Genomic DNA, 23,326 nt, shown 5'->3' with positions numbered 1-23,326 from the left:
CAGATAATTTTTTTTTGATGTTTGTGACAAATGTATTGAGAATGTTGATAAGACTACAATCAGAGCATTATATGCCATACATTTTTAAGAGAAATGATGGCAATTCATAGTGACATTAGCAGGACAGGGCAGAACTGACCCTGGGAGTTTCTGAGACTGTAACTCTTTATGGGATTAGAGAGCCTCATCTTTCCCCTGTGGGACAGCCTGTGGTTTCAAACTGCAGCCTTAATTGTAACCATTGTACCACCAGGGCACTCTCTCTCTCTGTCTGTCTGTCTCTCTCTTTGTCTCTCTCACACACACAAGCACACACACACACACACACACACACCCATTCCTGCTCCATCCTCACATTTGTTCTTATTTTTGCAGCAGCCACTGTGTTAATCCTTATCTTTGAGGGTCTTCCTACTTTTCACTGACCTGTTTTACCAGGTATATTAGCCTGAATTCTCTGGAAAAGTAAAACCGGTGACAAACACACACACATATGTACATACATACATACATAAAGACAGGAAACTAGAGCTTGTTTGTGAACCTTGTTGCTCTTCTGGAGAAAGATTTGGCAGTGTGCTTCAGTGCAGATTACAGCCGAAAGAGCCCTATAGGGTGGTTCTGCTCTGCCACAAGGGGGTCTCTGTGAGTTGAAAACTACTCTGTGTGGCTACCAACAGCTCTGATAATCCCTGGGGTCTTGAATTCCTGTCTTGGTTCCCCTTACAATTCTCCAAGAGGTTAGTAGTGACTCCCTGATCCTCCCTTTGCAAATACCAATTTCTCCTTAAACGATCTCGTTTGTGATCATGTCTAGGAAATGGTAGAAAAGCACTCCATGTGCACATCTGCAATGAACATCCTTAATGCGACCACGGATTGTTCTCATGAAGGCATGTGGAGAGAGAGTTATGGACATGGTGTTTTGGATTCTCTCCAGTTAAAGTTTGTGAATGTTTTCACTAGAGAATTTTTAGCTCGTTAAAATTTATTGGGAAAGAGTCCTGTTTACCAGTCTGCCGCACATCCCTTGACATCAGTCACCATGAGAGTTAGACCTCTCCCCTTGACCGTGTTGGGTATTTAGATGGTTCTAGAGTAAGGTGACCAGATGTCCCGCTTTTGGCGGGACAGCCCCAATTTTTGGAAAGAATGCATGACAAGCTAGGGAATGGTCTATTTGGTCCATATACACCAAATTTTTAATCAAGAACACCCCCGCCCCCCCGGCTAATGGTGGTTCCGCTTTAAATCTGGTCACCTTATTCTTGAGTGACCCCCGGTTTTATGCACTTTGTTTTCCCCTGAAATGAATGCGTGCTCACAACATTGCAGTACTCAGGGATGTTGTGATTTCTTGCTGTCAGCCTGTAACAGCCGTGTTTCTAGGATGCTGGGAGGTTCGGTGGTTTATTAAACAAACTCTCTATTCTTTTTCAGTTGTCAGAAGTGAGACTTGCTGCCCGAGAAGCTCATAACCGCAGATGCCAGCCTCCTCTCAGTCGGATGCAGTGTGTGCACAGGTACTCATGCCGGGGCTGTGAGTTTTGTTTTCTTTCTGGTTTTTTAAAACTGACTCAACAGTGATGCTTCTTTCCTGAAGCGCTCACACTCCAACCAACCCTCCAACGCACCATGATCATCCAGGACAACGTAGCTCTGACCCAGAGTGTTTCCACCGAGATCCTTACAGAGGCTGACTGCACAGCATTCTCCGTGGAGCTGCGGGTAGCTTCGAACTGCTGACTTTTCCCAAGGCAACTTGAAATGCTGAAAGAATGAAACATTTTTAAAAAAAAAATCATTTTATTAGGGACTCCGACAGGTCTTAATCACAATACGTACATACATCCCTCATCCTCCCTGCACCCTCCTCACAGTTGTTCTTGTGTTTGTGCCCTTTGTTGCAGCCACTGTGTCATTCATGTGCTTGGGGCCCTTTCCTGCTTTCCCTGGTACATTTGGCTGGTTTCTCTAGAGACGTGTCACCAGGTGCGACACCAGAAAAAGACAGGTGTCTTGTCTCAGATCATGCAGTCTCTAATCCGGCCTCCCAGGCAACGCGGGTGGCATGCCTGCTTGATGCGCACTCTTTTCTTTTTTTTCTAATTTTATTGGGGGCTTGTACAGCTTTTATCACAATCCATCCATCCATCCATCCATTGTGTCAAGCACATTTATATATTTGTTGCCATCATCATTCTCAAAACATTTGCTTTCTACTTGAGCCCTTGGTATCAACGCCTCATTTTTCTCCCTCCTTCCCCGCTCCCACCTCCCTTGTGAACCCTTGATAATTTATTAATTATTATTATTTTGTCATATCTTGCAATGTTTGACGTCTCCCTTTACCCACTTTTCTGTTGTCCATCCCCCAGGGAGGAGATTATATGTAGATCCTTGTAATCAGTTTTTATCTATCTTAAAACCACTTTGATAGAGGAGGGCTCAGCTCATCCCGGGCAGGTTTCTCATGCTGTGGGGAGTGGGAGAAGACCAATCTGTTGCTGCCATATAACATGACTGTAGTCACATCAAATCAACACACTCCTATGGGGGTGCCTCGTAAACCCTAATGGAAGTGCAAGTCCAGAGGTTGGGAGGGGCAGGGGGTGGGTGAGGCATGTGTCTCGAAGGTGCTTTCATCTCTGTTGGTGGGTAAACCAGGAGAAGCAACCTGCCACTGGGAAACGCTAGCATTACTTCTATAGCCCCACCCCTCACCCCCCCAGGGGAGAATACATCCTCTATTACGTTCCTAAACGGCACTTTTGACCAAGTTTCTATCCAGCCCTTGGTGACCCAGGCTGTGTATTGGGACTTACAACATATTCATGGCTATAAGAATGAAGGAAACATCTAAAATGGATTGTGATGATGATTGTGCAACTTCTTTTTAATATATTCAAACCATTGAATTATATGATATGTGATTTATATAGCAATAAAACTGTTTTTTAAAAAATGTGGGTCAGCTTCTATGGGAAACAGAAGGATTTCTCCCAAGTTGTCTTTCCCCAAAATATGCCAGACTTTTCTACTTGAGAATGACTATACACTTGGAGGTCATCAGGAGTAGATTAGGGGTCATTCTCCCTAAGAGCTATCAGCCATCTAGACCAAGCAGACAGCACTGTTTATCCCACAAGTAGGGCCCACTCCCTTCTGATAAGGATAGTAGTTGTCTGTTTCCTTGTGGGAGATACCAGAGAGGTCAAACCCGCCCAAGGATGACCAAGGTTAGGCTGCCATGAATCTAGGGTCCGCCCATCTTGTCACATGTATACCCCTAGACCTTCCCATTCCTATGGGCACACCCCTAGCTCATCCCCTTCCTGTTACGCTTATGCCTATCATACATCCCCTTTCTACGATGTGTATGCCTATTGTACTGCGCCTTCCTGTGACGTGTGGTTACCTGTAATCATGCCCCCCTAAAGAGAGATAACCTTTGGTTAGCAATAAAGTGGAGGTTCTCCCCGGTCCTCGCTCCTGGGGGCTCTCCTGCTCTCACTCCTGAGGTTCTCTCCTCTTGTGGCTGGGCTCCTCCCACGAGGACCACCAAGCGGGGCTGAGGTGAGCATTCTACCATGAATTGTGTCTGACTCCATTAATTCAGTCTCTCCTCTATCTCTCATGCTCTCTATGTATGGTTGTGCCTACCGGACCTGTGATAATTTGTGGGGGACTCTCCTCTCCTCCCCACAAGCTTCCCCACAGTGTCACTCTATACTAAGAGTAGCCTCTACCCCCAAGTGAAACCTCCCTCAAGTGGATCAAGGCTGGGACCAGCTTAAGGGCGTGGTTCTCTCCCCTGCTTCACAGAAGATTCCCTCTGGAGATGGGAGAATCCTGGCCCGCCCCAGGTGGCATAACACCTAACACACCATGCCTGATGTCTTTTTCCAGGGTCTGGTCTCTGTAAATATGGCCAAAGTCCCTGAGATGCAAGTGTTGCTGTCCTGTAGTGGGCAGCATGTTGGCACCCTGGGCGTGACCTGCAGAGTTGAAGGGAAGTCTTATGTGAACGATCCGGTCAGCATTCATGGAGGTGTGTCCGGTCAGCTCTGCCTGGTGGCTGCTTCATTCTGTTTTCTCAGTGCTCATTGAAACCCAGATTTTTAAAGACTGACTATTAGGGAAATGCCGTAAACATATTTTGTCTGCTCCTGGAAAGGCAAATGGAACATCAAAAGGAGATCAATAAAAATGACATTTCAGAGTGCTAGCCTGCAGTTTGTGGATCGTGCTGAGCAGGCAGCAGAATGAAGTGCGTGTGTGTTTATGTGTTTGTGGGGGTTGTGTGTGTGTTTATGTGTTTGCTTTGTGTGTGTCTGTGTATAAGGAGTAGTGCTGAGGAGGCCATAGTTCCTTATATTCTCATGCTTGCCACCAAATACTAAAAACATTCTTGTCTGAACATTACCTATAAAGCAGTGTTGCTGAATGATTAAGGTGGTTATCAAGAGCAAGGAGTAATACACACGGCCTGGGTTTCTCTTGTGTTCAGAAATAATGAACTGGCCATAGAGCTTTCTGCAAGACTGGAAATACTGCCAGTATGAAGGTATTGGACGGGCAGAGCGCTTTATCGTCCAAGTGGATGTCCACATAGCAGGCTCCCCCCTCCCAAGTCGCCGTCATGCGCTGAGAGAGGCCGTCACACTAGCCTCTCTTTGCTTTGGGGTTTCATCTCTTGCTCGAGTTCTGGTGCCCCCTTATCCCCTTGGTTTGTGTTGGCTGGTGTCTGAGCAACAGGCTTTCGTCCATATGGGAGTAACAGCTGGGGTCTGCTTTCTGTAGGTACTGTCAGTCCTGGATCATTGTTCTCCTTAGCGTTCCCCCCACTCCAGCCCCGGTGGCGTTGTGGGTTCGATGTTGGCCTGCTAACTGCGAGGTGGGCGTTTCAGACCCACAATGTGGGAGAAAGATAAGGTTGCCTGCTCTGAAGGTTTGCAGTGTCACAAACCTTGTATCTGGTGGCTTTGAGGCAGTGACCATTGCATTGGGTAACTGTGCTGCACAGGGCCTCTTTGAAGTGTTAAAAGCAAGGATGCAATTTTGAGGACTATGGACGCCTGACCCAATCCATGGTATGCATGTGAAAGTTGCATATGATATGAAAGTTCATATGTGTGTGAAAGTTGGGCTTTGAATAAGAAGACTAAATAAAAACAGATGCATTTGAATGATGGTGTCAGCGAAGCTTACTGTAAGTACCGTGGCCTGCTAAAAGAACAACTTCTGTCTTGGAAGAAGTACGGCCAGTGTGCTCCTTAGAGGCAAGGGTGGCAAGTCTCCGTCATGTCCTTTGGACATGTTATCGGGGTCTAGGGACTCTCAAAGAGTTTTCCATATCAACTTATGGCAACTGCTTTCTGCCATTTTTGTTTATGGGTGCTTCGAAATGCTCTATTTTAGGATAGGGGACACACCTGGCCTAGAAATCTATGAAGATTTCTCTCAGAGAGATGCATGATGGATGGGCCTATTTTCTGGATCTTCACTTGGTTGCGTTGACTGTCACACAATAACACGCAGTGCTGACTTCTGGGAAGCTGTGATGCCTCAAGTCAAGCAGTGTGAGTCTTCTAACTGTTCGTTTTTCTGTATCGCGATAAATTTGTAGGTGATAAGACATGAAATATGTCCATCATGTCATTCAGATGTCACCACACTGAAAGGTTCTTTTTCAAATTTGTTTTCCATGTACTAGTCCCTTTTTGTTTCCATGTGAATTTTAGAATCCATTTCCCCCCCCAATTTCTACACTAAAGCCTGCTGGGATTTTTATTGGGATCATGTTTATAAGTAAATTCTAGAAGTGACATTTTAAGAATACTGAGTTTTCCCAGGCATGGCCCTACAGCTTTTTCGTTTTTAGCTCATTTTAGTTTTCCTATGTGGTTCCCCCACCCCACCCCCCGTGTAATAGCATTGGAAATTTTTTTGGTCAGATTTATCCTGTGATAGTTCACATATTAAATGCTGTTTTATGTAGTGTTATTTTCTAATTGTCAGTTTCTAAATGCCTGTTGCTAGCCTATAAGCAACATAATTTTGTATATGATCTTTTATCCTGCAGCTTTTCTAAACTTATTAATTCTCTCAAAGTCTTTAGGACTTTCTCTATAAACATCACATTGTAAATTAAGACAGTTTAATGTTTCCTTTGCAAGGTATGCCTTTTATTTTGTTTTCCTGCCCTATTAAGACAAGAAAGAAAGAAAAGATCAAAGTAAATGTTAAAGAAAGATACTCAGAAACCTGCCCTTGATCGTAGAGTAGCTAAAGCAAATGTTAGAAATGATGAAGTAAAAGAGTTGAACATCTCAAAGATCAATTTGAGAAGACAAAGTTAAGTATTATAATGAACTGTGCAAAGACCTAGAGTTGAAAACCAGAAAGGAAGAACATGCTCAGCATATTTCAAGCTGAAAGAATTGAAGAAAAAAAATTAAGGCCTTGGACTACAATATTGAAAGAATCTGTGGGCAAAATATTGCATGATGCAGTATGAATCAAAAGAAGATTGGAGGAATACACAAGGTCACTATCAAAAAGATCTAGTCGACATGCAACACATGCAAGTAAGATTTTGCTGAACATCATTTAACAGTGGTTGCAGCAGTACATCAACAAGGAACTGCCAGAAATTCAAGCAGGATTCAGAAGAGGACATGGAGCAAAGAATATCATTACTGATGACAGATGGATCTTGGCTCAAAGCAGGGAATACCAAACAATATTTATTGTTTGATTAATTATGCAGAGGCAATATTGTGTAACTCATCACCAACTATGGATGGCTTGGGAATAAAGGGAATTCCAAAACACTTCATTGTGTTCATGTGGAACTTATACGTGAGTCTAGAGACAGTTGTTCAAACAGAACACAGGAATACTGCATGGTTCGACATCAGGAAAGGTGTGTGACAGGTTGTATGTCCTCTCACCACACTTCTTCAACCTGTATGCTTAGCAGATCATCAGAGAAGCTGGACTATATGGAGAAGAATGCAGTATCCGGATTGGCGGATACTCTTTGGAGTATTAAAAAGCAAGGATGTTACTAAGGTGTGCCTGACCCAAGCCATGGTATTTTCAATCGCCTCATGTGCATGTGAAAGTTGGACACTGAATGAGGAAGACTGAAGAGGAATAGATGCATTTGAATTATGGTGCCAGTGAAGAATATTGAAAGTATCATCAACTGCCCAAAGAACAAACAAATCTGTCTCTGAAGAAGGACAACCAGAATGCGCTTAGAAGAGAGGCCGGCAAGGCTTCATCTCAAGCATTGACGAGAGACCAGTCCCTGGAGAAGGACGTCATAGTTGGTAAAGCAGAAGGGTAAGGCCCTTCCTGAGATGGATGGTCACAGTGGCTGGAACAGTGGGCTCAAACATAACAACTGCGGTGAGCATGGCACGGGCAGGGCAACGTTTCGCTCGGTTGTACAGAGAGGGTCGCTAGGAGTCAGAACTACCTTCAGGGTATCTGATAGCAACAGCAGGAACCCCGTCAATGTTGAATAGAAATAGCAAGAGTAGACGGCCTTGCTTGCTTTCAATTTCAGGGAGATCATAGTCAATCTCTCATTACGTATGATGTTAGCTATAAGTGTTTGTTTTGTCAAATGCTTTTTCTGCCCTTACTGAGACGAGGTTTTGTGTTTTGTTTTCTGGGATTTTGTTTAGCTTGTTTATCTGCTGGGTTTCATGGGTTGACTTGAGATACAGAGTAGCCTTGCATTCCTAGGGTAAGCGCCTGTATTAGTCTGGGTACTTTGGAGAAACAAATCCACAGCGACTCATGTATAAGAGAGAGTTTTATGTAAAGAAAAGGTGCATCACGAAAACATCCCAACCCAATGCTGCCCAAGCCCACAAGTCCAACATTAACCCATTATCCCAACACCAGTCCACAAAGTCCTTCACCTCACGAAGCAGAGGCTATGATGCCGACTGCAGGAGGAAAGCTGAGTCCGTGAATGTGTAAGCATCTCAGCACTAGCAAGGGTCTCCACACGGCTGCTCCAGCACCCAGGCTGCATCGGGATAGATCCATGCGGCTTCTCCTTGGGGATGTCTTGGAGGAAGTCAATCTTGCAAGCTAAAGCAGGGAACTGCTAAGGCAGCTGCACCCGATACAACCATCACAAAACAAGAGACCCGAGAACTCGAAAGGCGAGGCTTCACCACCCATTTATCCCTCCGCCTTTCAACCAGCACCACATGTGATTATCGGCCAGGCTGGCACAATTAACTAACTCAGCGCCCCTTGGTCCTGGCCCTTTCTTGTGTTGCTGGGTTTGATTTACTAAAATGCTGATTTTGGAGTCTGTGCTTGGGCGACATGGTCTTCAGTTTCATTTTTTGTACACCCTTCCGCCTAACACCCCCCCCCCCCCTGTCTAATGTGCCCTGCTTTGCTCTGGCCTCTTTTAAGACCTTATCTTTTCCCTTATTCTGCAGCTTGTTTAAACCCAGTCTCTGAACGAGGCTCATCTATTTTTCCCTGGAGTATTTTCTTTTCTCCTTGTTAAGCCTGGTGTTGCCATGTTGGATAACGGTCAGAGCGAAGCGGGGTGTCTTCCTGGAGCCCGCCAGGCGGCTATGAGGCAATAACCACAGCTCAGCATCCTACCCCTCACTTCTTGAATCTTTTGATATGCTGCTTTCATCAGGTTCAAAACCATTTAGCCCTTATTTTCTCAAAATGATAATACATTTTTTGCCCTTACCCTTAAAGGACTTCATTCAAATGTGTATTTCCCCCCTTGTTGCTGCGTTTTGGATGTTTTCCTGCAGTGCCTTCAATTGTACGGATCTTTTCTTCCGCAGCACCTGGACTGCTGCACTGTCCTCGCTCAGTGTGCATTGCATCTCAAGACAGTTTCTAGAAAGTCTTTATCAGTTTGATTCAGTCTTTTCCCATTTCGTCATGTCTTTACTGAATGGGGATATCCTTTCCTCCGCCTTTTGGAACATGGGGGATATGGTGCCATGTCACTGCTGTCATAGCCCTGACTTCTAATTGTGCCATCTTCGTCTAGGGGCCTAGATTTCTTAGGCAGCCCAGAGCAGCCTAGGACTTTAGCCTAGGATGGCCCTTCCTCAGCTATCAGGGGGGTTTCCACTCTGGCTTGTCAGAAGGCAGCACTTTGGGTCCTGTGTGAATCCCAGCAATTGTTCTACCTGCTCCTTCCCAGTTGTGTTTCCTGCTGTGGAGTGGGTAGTTTCTTCACATACAAGCACTGGCCAGCCCTCAGCAGAAGCCTGGTGGGACGTGTCAGCAGCTCTGGGAGTTCTCTCTCTCCCCGTCTCGCTGGCTCCCACTCTCCCTTGGCAGCTTTCCCCTCCATGCACTCCCTGCGTAGTCTCCTACACCCTGCCCTGTGCGGCCCTGGTCCAGCTCTCTCGTTGTTTGGTGCCATCAGGTCGATCTGACTCAGCAACCCTATGGACAAACGAAAATCGATGCCCAGTCCAGGCCATCCTCAAAACTGGTTATCTTTGCGCCCAGTGCAAGTCTCCCCATCCTCGCTTCTAAGGAGCATTCTGGCTGTACTTCCTCCAAAACAGATTTGCACATTCTTCCGACAGCACGTGGTGGTTTCAATGGAATGCATCCTCTGATCTCTTGACTGCCGTTTCCATGAGCATTGATTGTAGATCCAAGACAGACAAACTCCTTGACAACTTCAGCCTTTTCTTTGTTTATCATAATGTTACCTATTAGCTCAGTTGTGAGGAGTTTGGTTTTCTATACAGTGAGTCGTAATCCATTCTGAAAGCTGTATTCCTTGATCTTCATCTGAAAGTGCTTCAGGTCCTGCTACTCATTTTCAGCAAGCAAGGTTGTGTCACCTGCATGTCCCAAGTTGTTAATAAGCCTTCCACCAATCCTGATGCCGTGTTTTACTTCATGTAGTCCAGCTACTTGGATTGTTTGTCCAGCATATAGGTTGAATAAGTATGGTGAAAGGATATAATCTTAGCACACATCTTTCCTGATTTTAAACTATGCAGTATTCCTTTGTTCTGTTCACACCGTTGCCTCTTTTTTTTTTTTTTTTTAAATCATTTTACTAGGTGCTTATACAACTCTTATCACAATCCATACATACATCAATTTTGTAAAGTGCATTTGTGCATTCATTTCCCTCATCATTCTCAAAACATTTCCTCTCCACTTAAGGCCCCGGCATTAGGTCCTCATTTTTCCCCTCCCTCCCCGCTCCCCCCTCCCTCATGAACCCTTGATAATTTATAAATTATTATTTTGTCATATCTTGCCCTGTCCGACGTCTCCCTTCACCCACTTTTCTGTTGTCTGTCCCCCAGGGGGGAGGTCACATATAATTCCCTGTAATCAGTTCCCTCTTTCCACCACACCCTCCTTTTACCCTCCCAGTATCGCCACTCTCAGCACTGGTCCTAGAGGGATCATCTGTCCTGGATTCCCTGTGTTTCCAGTTCCTATCTGTACCAGTGTACATCCTTTGGTCTAGCCGGATTTGTAAGGTAGAGTTGGGATTATGATAGTGGGGGAGTGTGGGGTTAAGGGGAGAGGGGTCTCCTACAAAATATCACAGGTCCGGTAGGCGCAATTGTACAGTGATAATAAGTAAAGATTATAACAAAGTCATAGAGAGCATGAGAGTTAAAAGATGGAGTCAAGTAATGGAGTCAGACACATTTCATGGTAGCATTGCTCACCTCAGCCCTGCTTGGTGGTCCATGTGGAGGGAGAGAGAGAAACTTTAATGCTTCCCCAGCTTTTATCCTCTCTGGGGACGTGCAAGCCCCCTAATTACAGGTGAAGACATACGTCACAGAAAGGGGCAGTATAATAGGCATACACATTGTAGGAAGGGGATGTATGATAGGCATAAGCGTAACAGGAAGGGGATGAGCTAGGGGTGTGCCCATAGGAATGGGAAGGTCTAGGGGTATACATGTGATAAGATGGGCAGACCCTAGATTCATGATGGCAGCCTAACCTTGGTCATCCTTGGGCGGGTATGACCTCTGTGGTGTCTCCTACAAGGAAACACAACTACTGTCCTTATCAGAAGGGAGTGGGCCCTACTTGTGGGATAAACAGTGGTGTCTGCTTGGTCTAGATGGCTGATTGCTCTTAGGGAGAATGACCCCTAATCTACTCCTGATGACCTCCAAGTGTATAGTCATTCTCAAGTAGCAAAGTCTGGCATATATTTGGGGGAGACAGCTTGAGAGAAATCCTTCGGTTTCCCACAGGGGAGAGGAAGCATTTAAGAACTAGAGGAAAGTTGTCTGTTTCATCGTTGCTACACTGCACCCTGACTGGCTCATCTCCTCCCCACAACCCTTCTGTAAGGTCATGTCCAGTTGCTTACAGACGGGTTGTAGGTCCCTAATTTGCACTCCCCGTCATTCACAATGATTTGATTTTTTGTTCTTTGATGCATGATACCTTCAACACCTCGTGATCATACTGACTGGTGTGCTTCTTCCATGTGGGCGTTGTTGCTTCTTAGCTAGATGGCCGCTTGTTTACCTTAAAGCCTTTAAGACCCTAGACGCTGTATGCTGTATCTTTTGATAGCTGGGCACCATCGGCTTTCTTTACATTTGCTTATGTACCCATTTGTCTTCAGCAATTGTGTCCGGAAGGTGAGCATCAAGGAATGCCATGGAATTCTTGTTCTTTTCAAAGCTACCTATATTGTTTATGATCCACACAGCTGAATGTCTTTGCATAATGAATCAACCACAAGGAAACATTTTCTGGTATTCTCTGCTTTGAGCCAAAATCCATCTGATATCAGTAATGATATCCCTTTTTCCATGGCCTCTTCTGAATCCTCTTGAATTTCTGACAACACCCTGTCAATTACTGCTACACGTGTCGTTTAATGATTGTCAGCACAGTTTTACTTGCATGTGATATTAATGATATTGTCCAATAATTTCCCCATGCTGTGGAATCACCTTTCTTTGGAATGGGTACAGATAAGAATCTATTCTGTTCTGTTGGCTTGGAAGCTGACTTCCAAATTTCTTGGCTTATAGTAGTTGAGTGTTTCCAGGGCTTCATCAGCTTGTTGAAGCATTTCACTTGGTATCCCATCAATCCCTGGGGCCTTGTTTTTGGCTAATGCCTTCACTGCACCTTGGATTTCTTCCTTCACTACTATAAATTCTTATTAATATGCTACCTCTGAAGTGGTTGAATACTGACTAGTTCTTTTTGACATAGTGATGATAGTTATAATATTGGAAGTCTCCCTGAGTTCTTTTTTTCCTCCACACTCATTGCCATCAAGTCGCTTCTGACTCATAGCAAGGCTATAGCAACCTACAGGACAGGGCAGAACTGCCCCAGTGGAGCCTTGGTGGCATAGGGGTTGCACTTGGAGCTGCTAACCACAAGGTCAGTCTAAGTTCCAGTGACTAAGCCCTTTCTTCCTGTCTGTCACCCTCTCCTTTCTCTCCAGTTAAGGATCAGGCTGTCTAAGAGCAGTTAGCCTGAGAGCAGGAATGTGGATTGCCAGGACTGCCAGGACTGCCAGGACGGGCGCATTTCCTGCTGTCGTCATTCTGAATGCATATTGAAAACTACAGGCCACACTCGCTTCGGATACACTGGAGTACAACTGTGCTTTAAAAATGGTATTGATTCTGGGGAAATAAATGCATGGGTTTTCCAGTGCAGTTCCACCTTGATGTTCATTGAAACCATCTGATTCTTCTTAAACCACAAGGACTTTTGGGGAGCCGTCTTCCCCCAAAAGGTGATACTGGTGAAATATTACCAGTCACCTTCCCAGAATACTTCCCTTGGTTTAAGGGCTTAGTAGAGCCGTGATTTTGTTGGACAATTCACAGTAATACACATTATCTTGATACAAATAACCCACGTTGTTCATTCCTGTTTTCTCTGCCCCCCCCCCAATTTATTTCCTTTCTTTTTTTAATTTTGTTTGAGATGAACTTGTCACTAAAGACTGACTACAAGTCCATTTCAAGTTTACTTTTACTTTAAAAAAAAAGCTACTCAGACCACTATTAAGTAGTTTTGAGAGATAAGGAATCCTCGTCCCCCTCTTGTCCTCCCCCAGATCCTGACTCCAGGCCATGATTCACATGCCTCCGTCCATCGGCCCGGTGGTCGCCAGGAATGGGAACCTTGTGGCTGCTGCCTTGGCCATGTGGGTTCTTGCGTGCGTGAAACGTCTCGTGTCTTTACAAAAACAAAACAAAAAGGATAAGGAAGCTGGTGGATTTTTTTTCTTTCAAGAATTATTTATATATATTATATAATATTTCTTTAAAGAAATATATATCCCATCACAAGAAATGAAATAAAAAACAATGTCCTAATATCCTATTAAACACTCCATACATGTGTTACTCTTGCTCCCCCTGTCCCCCTCAGTAACCTCTCCCCTCCACATGCTTTCTGTTCATACTTGCTATTCTGATCATCCTTTTTGACATGTTGTTGCCGTCAATCTCATTCTGTGGCCCCAGCCCAGGAGGTGCGTGATTGGAAAGATCACTCAGGCAGGTAGGTGGGTGTGCCACAGCTGCCCGCGCTCATCCCTACAACCTCGGTTAGGGACCCAGGAATTTCCTGGCTCGGTGGACACCTGTAGATGGTGTCAGAGCCACTGACTCAGGGGGACCTTGTATCCCTTGCTCGGTTAAAGCCAATTCACTGGGCCTTTAGGATACGCCCCCTTCCTGTGGGACTGGGGCCAGGCATCAGAGACTGGCACCAGGGCACCCACACACACATGTGCAGGTCCCACCCCACAAGGGACCAGCCTGTGCTCAGGTTGTGGAAACCTTGACCCTGAGCCCAACCCTTGGCATGTCTCTGGCGTGAAGTACCCAGGTATACATCAGCCTCCAGGAGCCACCGCGCAGGGCCACCCACGAACCACCCCAGAGGCAACACACGGTGCCAGTTAGTTACTGTCTGGTTGCCAGAGCTACCAAACTCCACCTGTGGTTTCCCAATCTTTTCATAGATCTTTATTCTGTAAATATAAACCAAGGTAACGTTTTTGGACTATTGAATGAGGGTGAATGGAGTGTGAGTGCGTTATGCCAGAACTGTAAAAAAGATGACTTCATCGTTCCCACATTATATGTGTATGTGGGTGTTATTTGTGTGAACGTGCTCTGTGCAAAATAAGGGGTGAGCGTGTGAGTTCCACCAGCCTGCATAATGAGTTGTAGTTCTGGGTGGCCAAGCGCACAGCTAGGATGTGACTGTTGGTCTCTGTCTGGAATGGAAGAGAAAGGTGGGAACCCAAGGATGGAGAAGGAACTGGATTTCAGAACTAATTGTCTCCTTGACCGGGTGAGAGCAGAGGAGCTCGAGGGTGCCTGGCAATCCTGCTCATTCTGATCAGGGACTCCCACAGCAATCTGCGTGCAAAGGCAGAGAAAGAGGAAACAGAATGGCACATTCTTAAAGAATCTAGACTTTGGGGACCTATGGAGGCCGAAGGAATCTCCAAGATGCTATGCCTCTTAAAAAAGCAAACAAACAAAGAAACCAAAAAGCCACACTCATTACCTCTAAGTCAGTGCTGACTCAGTGACCCTAGAGCAGGTAGAACTGCCGCTGTGAGTTTCTGAGACCAACTGTTTACAGGAACAGAAAGCCCGTCTCTCTTCCAAAGTTTGGTTGGTAGTTTCGAACTACAAAGCTTGTGGCTCATAACCCAACCCGTAATCACTGCCACCAGGGCTTCCCCAGGGTTCTTTAGGCTTCTTCAAATCTTGGCTCAAAACTGCCGCGAAAACACCAGCCGCTCCTCTGGAGAAAGATGAGCCTTCTACTGCAGGAAAGAGTTACAGCCTTGGAAACCCACAGGGGCAGCTCTACCTCGGCTTAGAGGGTTGTTACGAGTTGGCATCGGCCCGATGGTAGTGAGTTTGGTTTTGTTTTTGGCTTCCTTATGCAGGCCTTTTTAGAGCAGAATATTTGTGGGATACTAAAAACAAAAGTGCGTGGTCCTTCATACAACACACCTAAAATCCTTGATCACCCCCTGTTTTCTCGCTCCTGGAAGGTACCTGACGTTTATCCAGTTGCCCCTGTCCCAGAGGAAGTTTTGCCAAAGATGTCAGCAGCTGCTGCTGCCAGGCGAGTGGGGCGAACACAGGGAGCATCCGGTGGTGGGAGAGATCTCCGTGGCGCAGCTGAAGAGGCCCAGTCAACTCCTGTACCTTCTGCAGAACAAGAAAACCCACGCCCAGTATCTGTTTGCTGACAGGAGCTGTCGCTTCTTGGTGGACCTGCTCTCCACGCTCGGGTTCACAAGAGTGCTGTGTGTGGGAACCCCCAGGTAGCCCCATCATCTTCTCTCTCGCTTTCCTCTAGTTCCGCTCCGGGCAGGCCTGGCTTGAAGCAAGCCTGCACGGTTGAAATATCACACACATTTCCATCATGCTGTTGCACACTGAGTAGACTACCGCAGAGTATAAACATCACTTGTAGGTGTGCTCAGAAATGGGCAAAAATGCGTACAACTGGCTTTATTGCAATACTTACTTTTATCGGAATACTCCATTTACCTCTAGAGCAGAACCCACACTATGCCTGTATTGAAATTGTAGGGAACGTTCACGGAGTAGCTATTCAGCACATGTAGAGCTCAGCACAAAGCTTGAGTAATTCACTGGATGTGTAAGGTCTAGTGACCAACGTCCCGCTTTTGGCGGGACAGTTCCGATTTTTGATGTTTTAAAAAAGTCCCGATATTTGGAAAGAATGCACGACAAGCTAGGGAATGGTCTATTTGGTCCATATAGACCAAATTTTTTATCAAGAACCCCCTGCCCCCTGGTCAATGGTGCCCCGCTTTAAATCTGGTCACCATAGTGTATGGCCCGCTCTCTCTACTTAGAGGGGGCCCCTCAGAGTTCCTTTGAGAGAAACTGTTACAAATTTTGCAGTGAGATCGGAGATGCTTTCTGATTTGATTCTATAATCTTTGACTCCTCTCTTTGGAAGAGGCCTTAAAAAATATTTGCTGAATGGAGATCTGTGTTATATGTGCCGGTTCTCATAGAAATTTCACTTAAGGATCTGAAAAATAGTAATGTTGTTTGCTTGTGTGGTATTTGTAATTTCTCATTACATTTCTTTCACTAATGGCTTTAGGTTACACGAGCTAATCAGGTTGAAAGCATCAGATGAGAAGTCGAACATTAAAAGCCTGTTATTGGATATTGATTTTCGGTAAGTTTACAAAGTATATTCATTCTGCTTTTTCTCCTGTTTTCTTCTTACTGTTTTTCTTTTCTTTGTTGTTTACTCTCTGGTAAAACTCCATAATTAGTTGACACTTAGAAGGCGTCATTGTTTCCAAGGCACCCTTTAGCCACGTGCCCGCTACGCAGAGCCTGTCGTCTTTGAGAGCTCCAACAGGAGCCAGTGGCTGCTCTTTCTCAAGTCTCACTCCCTAACTCTTCCCTGTGACCAGGTCTTCTTGCCTTTGGTGCCCTCGACGCGCCTTCCTATTGAGGGAAATTGTTTCTTTCCTAATTATTTTCAAAGCTAACTGAACTTCATGATCAATCAGGTTAGCACGCTGGTCCTGAAGTCGTTGTTTGACTGTAGATTACAGGACGATGTGTCGGTTGTCTGATGTAAAGGGGACACTGACTGGGCCTGAGGCAGAGGACTGGAAAGCGGGCGGGGCTTGTGTCAGAGGGTGCCAGTTCAGTGGCATCGATGTGTTGGGATGAGAAAGCCTAGACTGCCTAGAATCTTACCTCTGGTGGTAATTTTGAAGATACAGATCTTTGATTTATAACACAGGATGATAAATTCAGCCATCCACAGTCTCTATAATTGAATCTGCAGACTGAGTGTACTCACCCCTCAGTTATTGACTATCTCGTTATCTGACATTCTGCATCGACAGTAGTGAGCTGGCTACTATCCCAACAGTTTAGTGCAGAAATGAAGTGCGTCCAGCAGTAACGAATCCTGAGGTGGGAGGGAAGAGTACTCTGGCTCTGAAGCTAAAGTTATGTGCCACCCTGACTGGCCCATCATTCTCATTGGTTTAACTGAAAAACCAAAATACTGCCATTGGGTTGGTCCTGACTCATAGTGACTCTATATGGGACAGCGTAGAACTGCCGAGACTGTAACTCTTTATGAGAGTAGAAAGCCTTGTCTTTTCTCCCAAGGCGTAGCTTCTGGTTTTGAACTGCTGACCTGCTTCCTAAGCCACCAGGGCTTAAGCAGTTATTTAATGATGTTATTTGACAGTGATGTAATGATGTAATCACTCTCCATTGTTACATAACGCTGATTGTCATTTACCAACAGGCTTTGGAACGTAACTAACCATATTGATAAGAGTGGTGTGGGTGGACTCTTTTTAGTTTCTTCAGTTATTTTAGTTCCAAGAGTTTATGGTATATGCATAACACTGTGAGGCTCCCTGCCCAAATTGTAAAGTACTCACAAAACCTTCCAAGCTAAACCCATTGCCATTGAGTTGATGCCAACTCATAGCAGCCCTTTAGCACAGAGTAGAACTGCCCTGTGAGTTTCCAAGTCTGTAACTTTTTGTGGGAGTGGAAAGCCCTGTCTTTGTCCCGTTTCTAAAGAGCCTGGATGCCCTTAGAAGTAAGGCACAAGTTGCTATGTGTGATTCCTCCATGGACATCACACCATCTGTTCTGTGCCCGGATGCACATTCCAAACTAGACTCGCTGCCATTGAGTCAGGGCTGACTCATATGACCCCCTGTGGGTTTCCAAGATTATAACTGTTTATGGGAATAGATAACCTCGCTTTTCTCCCTTGAAGCTGCTGGTGGTTTTGAACAGCCAACCATGGGGATCACAGCCCAACATGTAACTACTAAGCCACCAGGGTTCCTGGGACACACATTAGCACCTGGAAAGTAACTTTGAGTTTTTACAAAAAAGTAGACAGAGTACAATAGTGAGCAGTCCCGCTGGCTATGAGCTGCCTGCATGGACACGGAAAACCAGGCACACCATTTTGTGGCATAGAAGAAGGACCTGAAAGTGACAGTTGTAGGACAGGCCACCTCCTGCCTGCCCTGCTGTTCTGCTGGAGATAGAGGACTCTTCCATGCAGGTCTCCATCTGGCAGCATCAGTGAGGGACTCAAAAAGGGGCTTACTGTCTACTGTAACCCTCCATCAGGTCTGATGGACTTGGTTAGGTGGACTGAACCTATGCTGGTCACTAGTACCATAGCTGAGGGGACCTTGAAGTTTCCTCCCTCTGCCACTTTTAAACCCCAAAGCCCACCTGACATGCTAGAGTGACACATCAAGCCTCAGAGGGTGGACTGGGCAGTCATGCCCCTCCTTTCCTGAGGCTGGTTGCCAAGGTGATGAGTTGGGTACTCCCTGCTCATTAGCATGTGTTTTTAAGTGTTGCCTGGATATTTTATAAAACAAAAGCCTATTGATTGCTAGGGCTCTTTTCAGAAACCAGAGTCTAGAGGCCAAGCCTAGTTCTCCGTCCCACAAATACACTGTTAGCATCATTCCCATTTTGAATATTGGAAGAATCAAGTTTTGTGTTTCTTTTTATTTATATCTGATGCAGTCTAGCTGACCAATATTCCATGTTCTTGCAGAGAACCTATCAAATGTAATATGTTCTCTCTCAAAAATAAGACAGACATCTCACTAGGCTGGGTATTGTCAGGAAAATGGAAAAGAACAAATGTGGGGTGGGGTGGGTAGGGTGGAGAAAGCGTGAACTTTGTGCATTCCTGGAGGAATGTAATGGTACAGCTGCCTTGTAAATCAGTTTAGTGATTCCTCAAAAAGTAACACATAGAGCTACCTATACCCCAGCTATTCAACCTCTTACGGATTGCCCTAGGGTTGGTTCTCTCGAAAGCAGAACCAGTGGGGTGTGTGTAAGTGTTTGTGTGTCAAGAGAGAAAGAGAGAGAGACTTATATCAAAAGAATGGCTCACACAGCTGCAGAGGCTGACAAGTTCTACGTCTTTGTGTGGGTCAGATGTCAGGCAGGACGCTTCTTTTGACCCCTCTAACTGCAGTGAGTTAGATGTCGTGATTCTGGCTGCACAGGCAAATGAATCCAGAGTTGACAGGTGGCAGGATGATAACGACTCCTCGGGTTACCAGGCAGTGTGGCAGGCTGCTGCCTCAAATGCCAGGGGCAGGATCCTGATTCAGCAGAAAACAAGCAAGCTTTTCCAGTGTCTACTTATTTTGGAAGTAGGGCATACCTGTGAGGAAACTGCCTTTCAATTGATTGCATCAAGGCTGAGTTAAGGATTTTTGCCTCCCACCCTAATCTTCTTATAACTGGTTGGCTGCTTTCAGACAATCTATATGGAAGTGATTATATTGTGTTAGATCACGACATGGGAGATTTCTAGGCCTCATGTGCTAACCCACTGAGAATCCTGGTGTATGTACTTGAGACTCAGATGAGGTACATGCACCGTGTGTTCACTGCAGCATTATTTACAAAAGCCAAAATACGGGAGCAACTCAAGTATCCAACCGATGATTGTTGTTCTAGGGCGGAAGTGACCCCATATTAAAATATATTCAGTACAGATCTCTTCAATAAGTCTTATGCAGGAGAAAGACAAGACACAGACAAATCATCCAAATAAGACCAACCGTCAGCATGAAGCCTTAATGGTAGCCAAAGAATTCATGGCCACGTGGCAAATTATAAAACATGGAAACAAGGAAAATCAGCTCAAAATTAGGATTGACAGCAGATACTTTCTCACTGCTTCTGCAGAAGCAGGAAAGGCCTGTGACTGGGACATGGTCACTGATGTAGATTAGAAGAGATTGCTTCTGGGGCCCTCCAGCCACCTTGGTTGGAGTAGAACTCCTGACCATGCCACCGTGGTACCCCAATTTCCATTAAGAGCAGAACCAGACGGGTCCTGAGGGCAAGACTACCCCTCCCAGAATGGGCTAAAGGACCTTTAATCTGCTTTTAAACATACTCTGCCTGAGAGCAAAGCTTTATACACTGGGGTTAATGGGCAAAAAGAACTCAATGGAAGCTAGCTTATGTCAAGACTGAAAATGGATATACAGTAAAACTCTCACTGTAAGCCAGTCTTCAGCAAACCCAGGACTTAGCATGCGTCCCTTGTTCTTGGATAAACTAAGTGTAGCATATAGCCATACAGTGGGATATTAATCAGCCATCAAGTGAAAGGAGGTTCTAATACATGCGAACACACAAACTTTGAAAACATTTATGTTAGGGGGGAAAAATGTCACATACCAAAGAACAAATATTACTCCACTTATTTGGGTAAATCATCCAGACAAAAGCTTGCTACTGGTTATCAGGGGCTAGGGAAGAAGTGCTAAAGGTCTAGTGGACTACACATGGGCTTGCTAACCGCAAGGTCCAAGGTTCAAACCCACCAGTTGCTCCGGAAGAGAAAGGTGGAGGCTGTCTGCCCCTGTAAATATCGATAATCTTGGAAGAGGACAAGTTCTACTCCGCCTTATAGTGTCGCTGTGTGTCTGAATCAACTCGATGGCAGTGAGTTTTGTTTTTGGAGGGAGGGGCTCTGAGCAGAAGGGAGTGGGCAGTTGTTGCTTCCAGGGGGACCGAGTTTCTGTGAGGATGATGAAAAACTTCTGCAATTGAATAGTGGCAATGATTGTGCAACGTGATTGAAGTAGTATCAGTGAGTTGTACTCTAAAAATAGTTACATTGCCCATTTTGACCTATGGTTTGCTAGCATAAAATAAAGTGGGGGAAAAATCAAACAAGCAAGCTTTTAAAGTGTTAAAAAGTGACTTTATTTTTATTTTTTTTTTTTTTTTTAAAGTGACTTTAAAATCGCAGATTTTGTAATTCATTTTTCTTAGATTTGCAAGTCACCTTTAAGTTGTCTATTAACAGCTATGCTTCTTAGGAGCTACCTAGCCAAGAAGTTACCTGTCCCTTCTTCATAGGACTAGACAAGTTGCTCACATCTACTTCATGTGAGGGCTGCTTGGCAGGTGGAATCCACATGTGATGCTGTAACTAGCCCTAGTGGGACCTAGGCCCCAGGCACAGTTGAGAGCTAAAACTGCTGGATACTGATTTTGAGGAGAGAGAAAAGGTGTTTTTGCAGGAGGCTGTGCAAGAAGCCAGGAAATAAACTCAGATCTGACTTCCCCTCTGTGAGCGAGATTACAGTTTTACAGGGTTTGGGAACAAAGAAGTTAGACATGCTAGGTACCATTGAGTGGGTTCCATCTCAGCGAGCCTTTGTACAAAACACTGCCCAGGACTTTGCCATCCTCACATTTATTGCTATATTTGAGCCCGTTATTGCAGACACTGTCGGTTCATCTTGTTGAACGTCTTCCTCTTTCCCATAGCCCTCCTACTTTACCAAGCATGATCTCCTTTTCCAGGGTCTGGTCTCTCCCGGTAACGTGTCCAAAGTCTCGCGATCCTAGCTTGAATGGGGCATTCTGGCTGTTCTTCTGTAAGACAGACCTGTTTGTTCTTTTGGTAGTCCATGTGTGTTAGACAGGGTTCTCTAGAGAGATAAAACCAAATTCCTGATAATTTAATATATTTATTTATAAAGATTAGATATATAACGAGAAATGAACTGTTAAATCATACACAGATAAATATACAATACAAGAAATAAACAGTTAAATTAGAAAGCACTGTAAATGGCTTAGTGCAACTCACGTCCGTGAGAGAAAGTTGAGAGACTAGCAGTCCTTCAAGTCTCTGTCTGATGCCAGATCTTCCTCTATTTGTAGAGAGAGCTAGGCTATGTCAGCACAGCAGCCAATCACAAGGCAGGTCACCAACCACCAGTCCCCAGCTCCAGAGAAGTCTTAAAGGGACCTCAACTTACAGCAACAGTCCACAGGCTAGGCGTCCCACAGGCAGTGTAGCCTTTAAATTGAGGCACAGAACAAGCAAGGCAGCCGCACACTGGTCCAATGATCACAGAGCAAGGGACAAGAAAGGCAAGGCTCACCAAGCCATTTATCTCTCTGCCCTTCAGTCAATCCCACCTGCGTTTATCAGCCAGGCTGGCACAATAAACTATCTCACCATGGTACTGTCATTATTCTTCATTATTCTTCATCAGCACCATAATTTAAAAAGGCGTCAATTCTTTTACAGTCTTCTTATTCAGTGTCCAGATTACATATTTATATGTGGCAAATGAAAATGTCGTGGCGTGAGTCAGGTGCACACCTTAATCCCCAAAGTAACTTGCTTGCTTTTTAACACTTTGAAGAGGACTTGTGTAGCGCATTTGCCCAGTGCAGTGCGACTTTGATCTCTTGACTGTTGCTCTCATGGGCATTGATTGTGGCTCCAAGCAAGACAAAACTTCAATATTTTCTCCATTTATCATATGACTTCCGGTCCAGTGGTGAGGAGTTTGCTTTTCTCTACATTCAATTGTGATCCACATTGAAGCCTGCAATCCTTGATCTTCACCAGCAGATATTTCAAGTCCTCTTTACTTTCACCATGCAAGGTTGTGTCATCTGCATTTCACAGGTTACTAATACGCCTACTAATCCTGATGCCACATTCTTTTTCATAGAATCCAGCGTCTCTGATTATTTGCTCATTATACAGATTGAAGAAGTATGGTGAACGGATTTAACGCCTTGCCTGATGTTAAGCCATGTGGTATTCCCTTGCTCTGTTGGCACAACTGTCCCTGGATCCATGTACAGGTTCCACATGAGCTTAATGAGATGTTCTGGAAGTCCCATTCTTCTCAAGACTATCCTTAGTTTTTTATGATCCACACAGTCAAATGCCTTTGTATAGTCAATAAAACACAAGGGAGCAAGAATCATGTCATTGTGAATGAGGGGGAGTGCAGATTGGGGACCCAAAGCCCATCTGTAGGCAACTGGACATCCCTTACAAAAGGGTCGTGGGGAGGAGATGAGCCAGTCAGGGTGCAGTGTAGCAAGAATGAAACAGACAACTTTCTTCTAGTTCTTTTTTTAAAAATAATTTTATTGGGGGCTCATTCAGCTCTTATCACAATCCATACATACATCAATTGTATAAAGCACTTTTGTACATTTTTTGCCATTATCATTCTCAAAACACTTGCTTTCTGCTTGAGCTCCTCATTTCCCCCTCCCTCCCTGCTCCCCCCTCCCTCATGAATCTTTGATAATTCATAAATTATTATTTTGTCATAGTTTACACTGTACGATGTCTCCCTTCACCCACTTTTCTGTTGTCCATCCCCCAGGGAGGAGGTAATATATAGATCCTTATAATCGGCTCCCCCTCTCTACCC

General features: G+C 45.0%; 1 protein-coding gene across 1 annotated transcript in view; it reads left to right on the top strand.

Moving 5' to 3' along the window:
- Positions 1–23,326, top strand: part of ZCCHC4 (zinc finger CCHC-type containing 4) — a 66,428-nt gene that overhangs the window by 1,134 nt on the left and 41,968 nt on the right. Inside the window, exons 2-4 of the mRNA XM_045284366.1 lie at positions 1,441–1,523; positions 15,080–15,355; positions 16,174–16,251. Of these exons, the coding sequence (XP_045140301.1) occupies positions 1,507–1,523; positions 15,080–15,355; positions 16,174–16,251 (371 nt within the window). The 5' untranslated portion in view covers positions 1,441–1,506. The remainder of the gene's footprint in view (positions 1–1,440; positions 1,524–15,079; positions 15,356–16,173; positions 16,252–23,326) is intronic.

Source organism: Echinops telfairi, unplaced genomic scaffold, assembly GCF_000313985.2.
Source record: "Echinops telfairi isolate 266 unplaced genomic scaffold, ASM31398v2 ScPeMD7_7468;HRSCAF=8506_0, whole genome shotgun sequence".
In the NCBI taxonomy this organism is placed as follows: Eukaryota; Metazoa; Chordata; class Mammalia; order Afrosoricida; family Tenrecidae; genus Echinops; species Echinops telfairi.
Note: the sequence above shows the minus strand (reverse complement) of the source record. Positions and strands in the feature narration are given on the sequence as shown.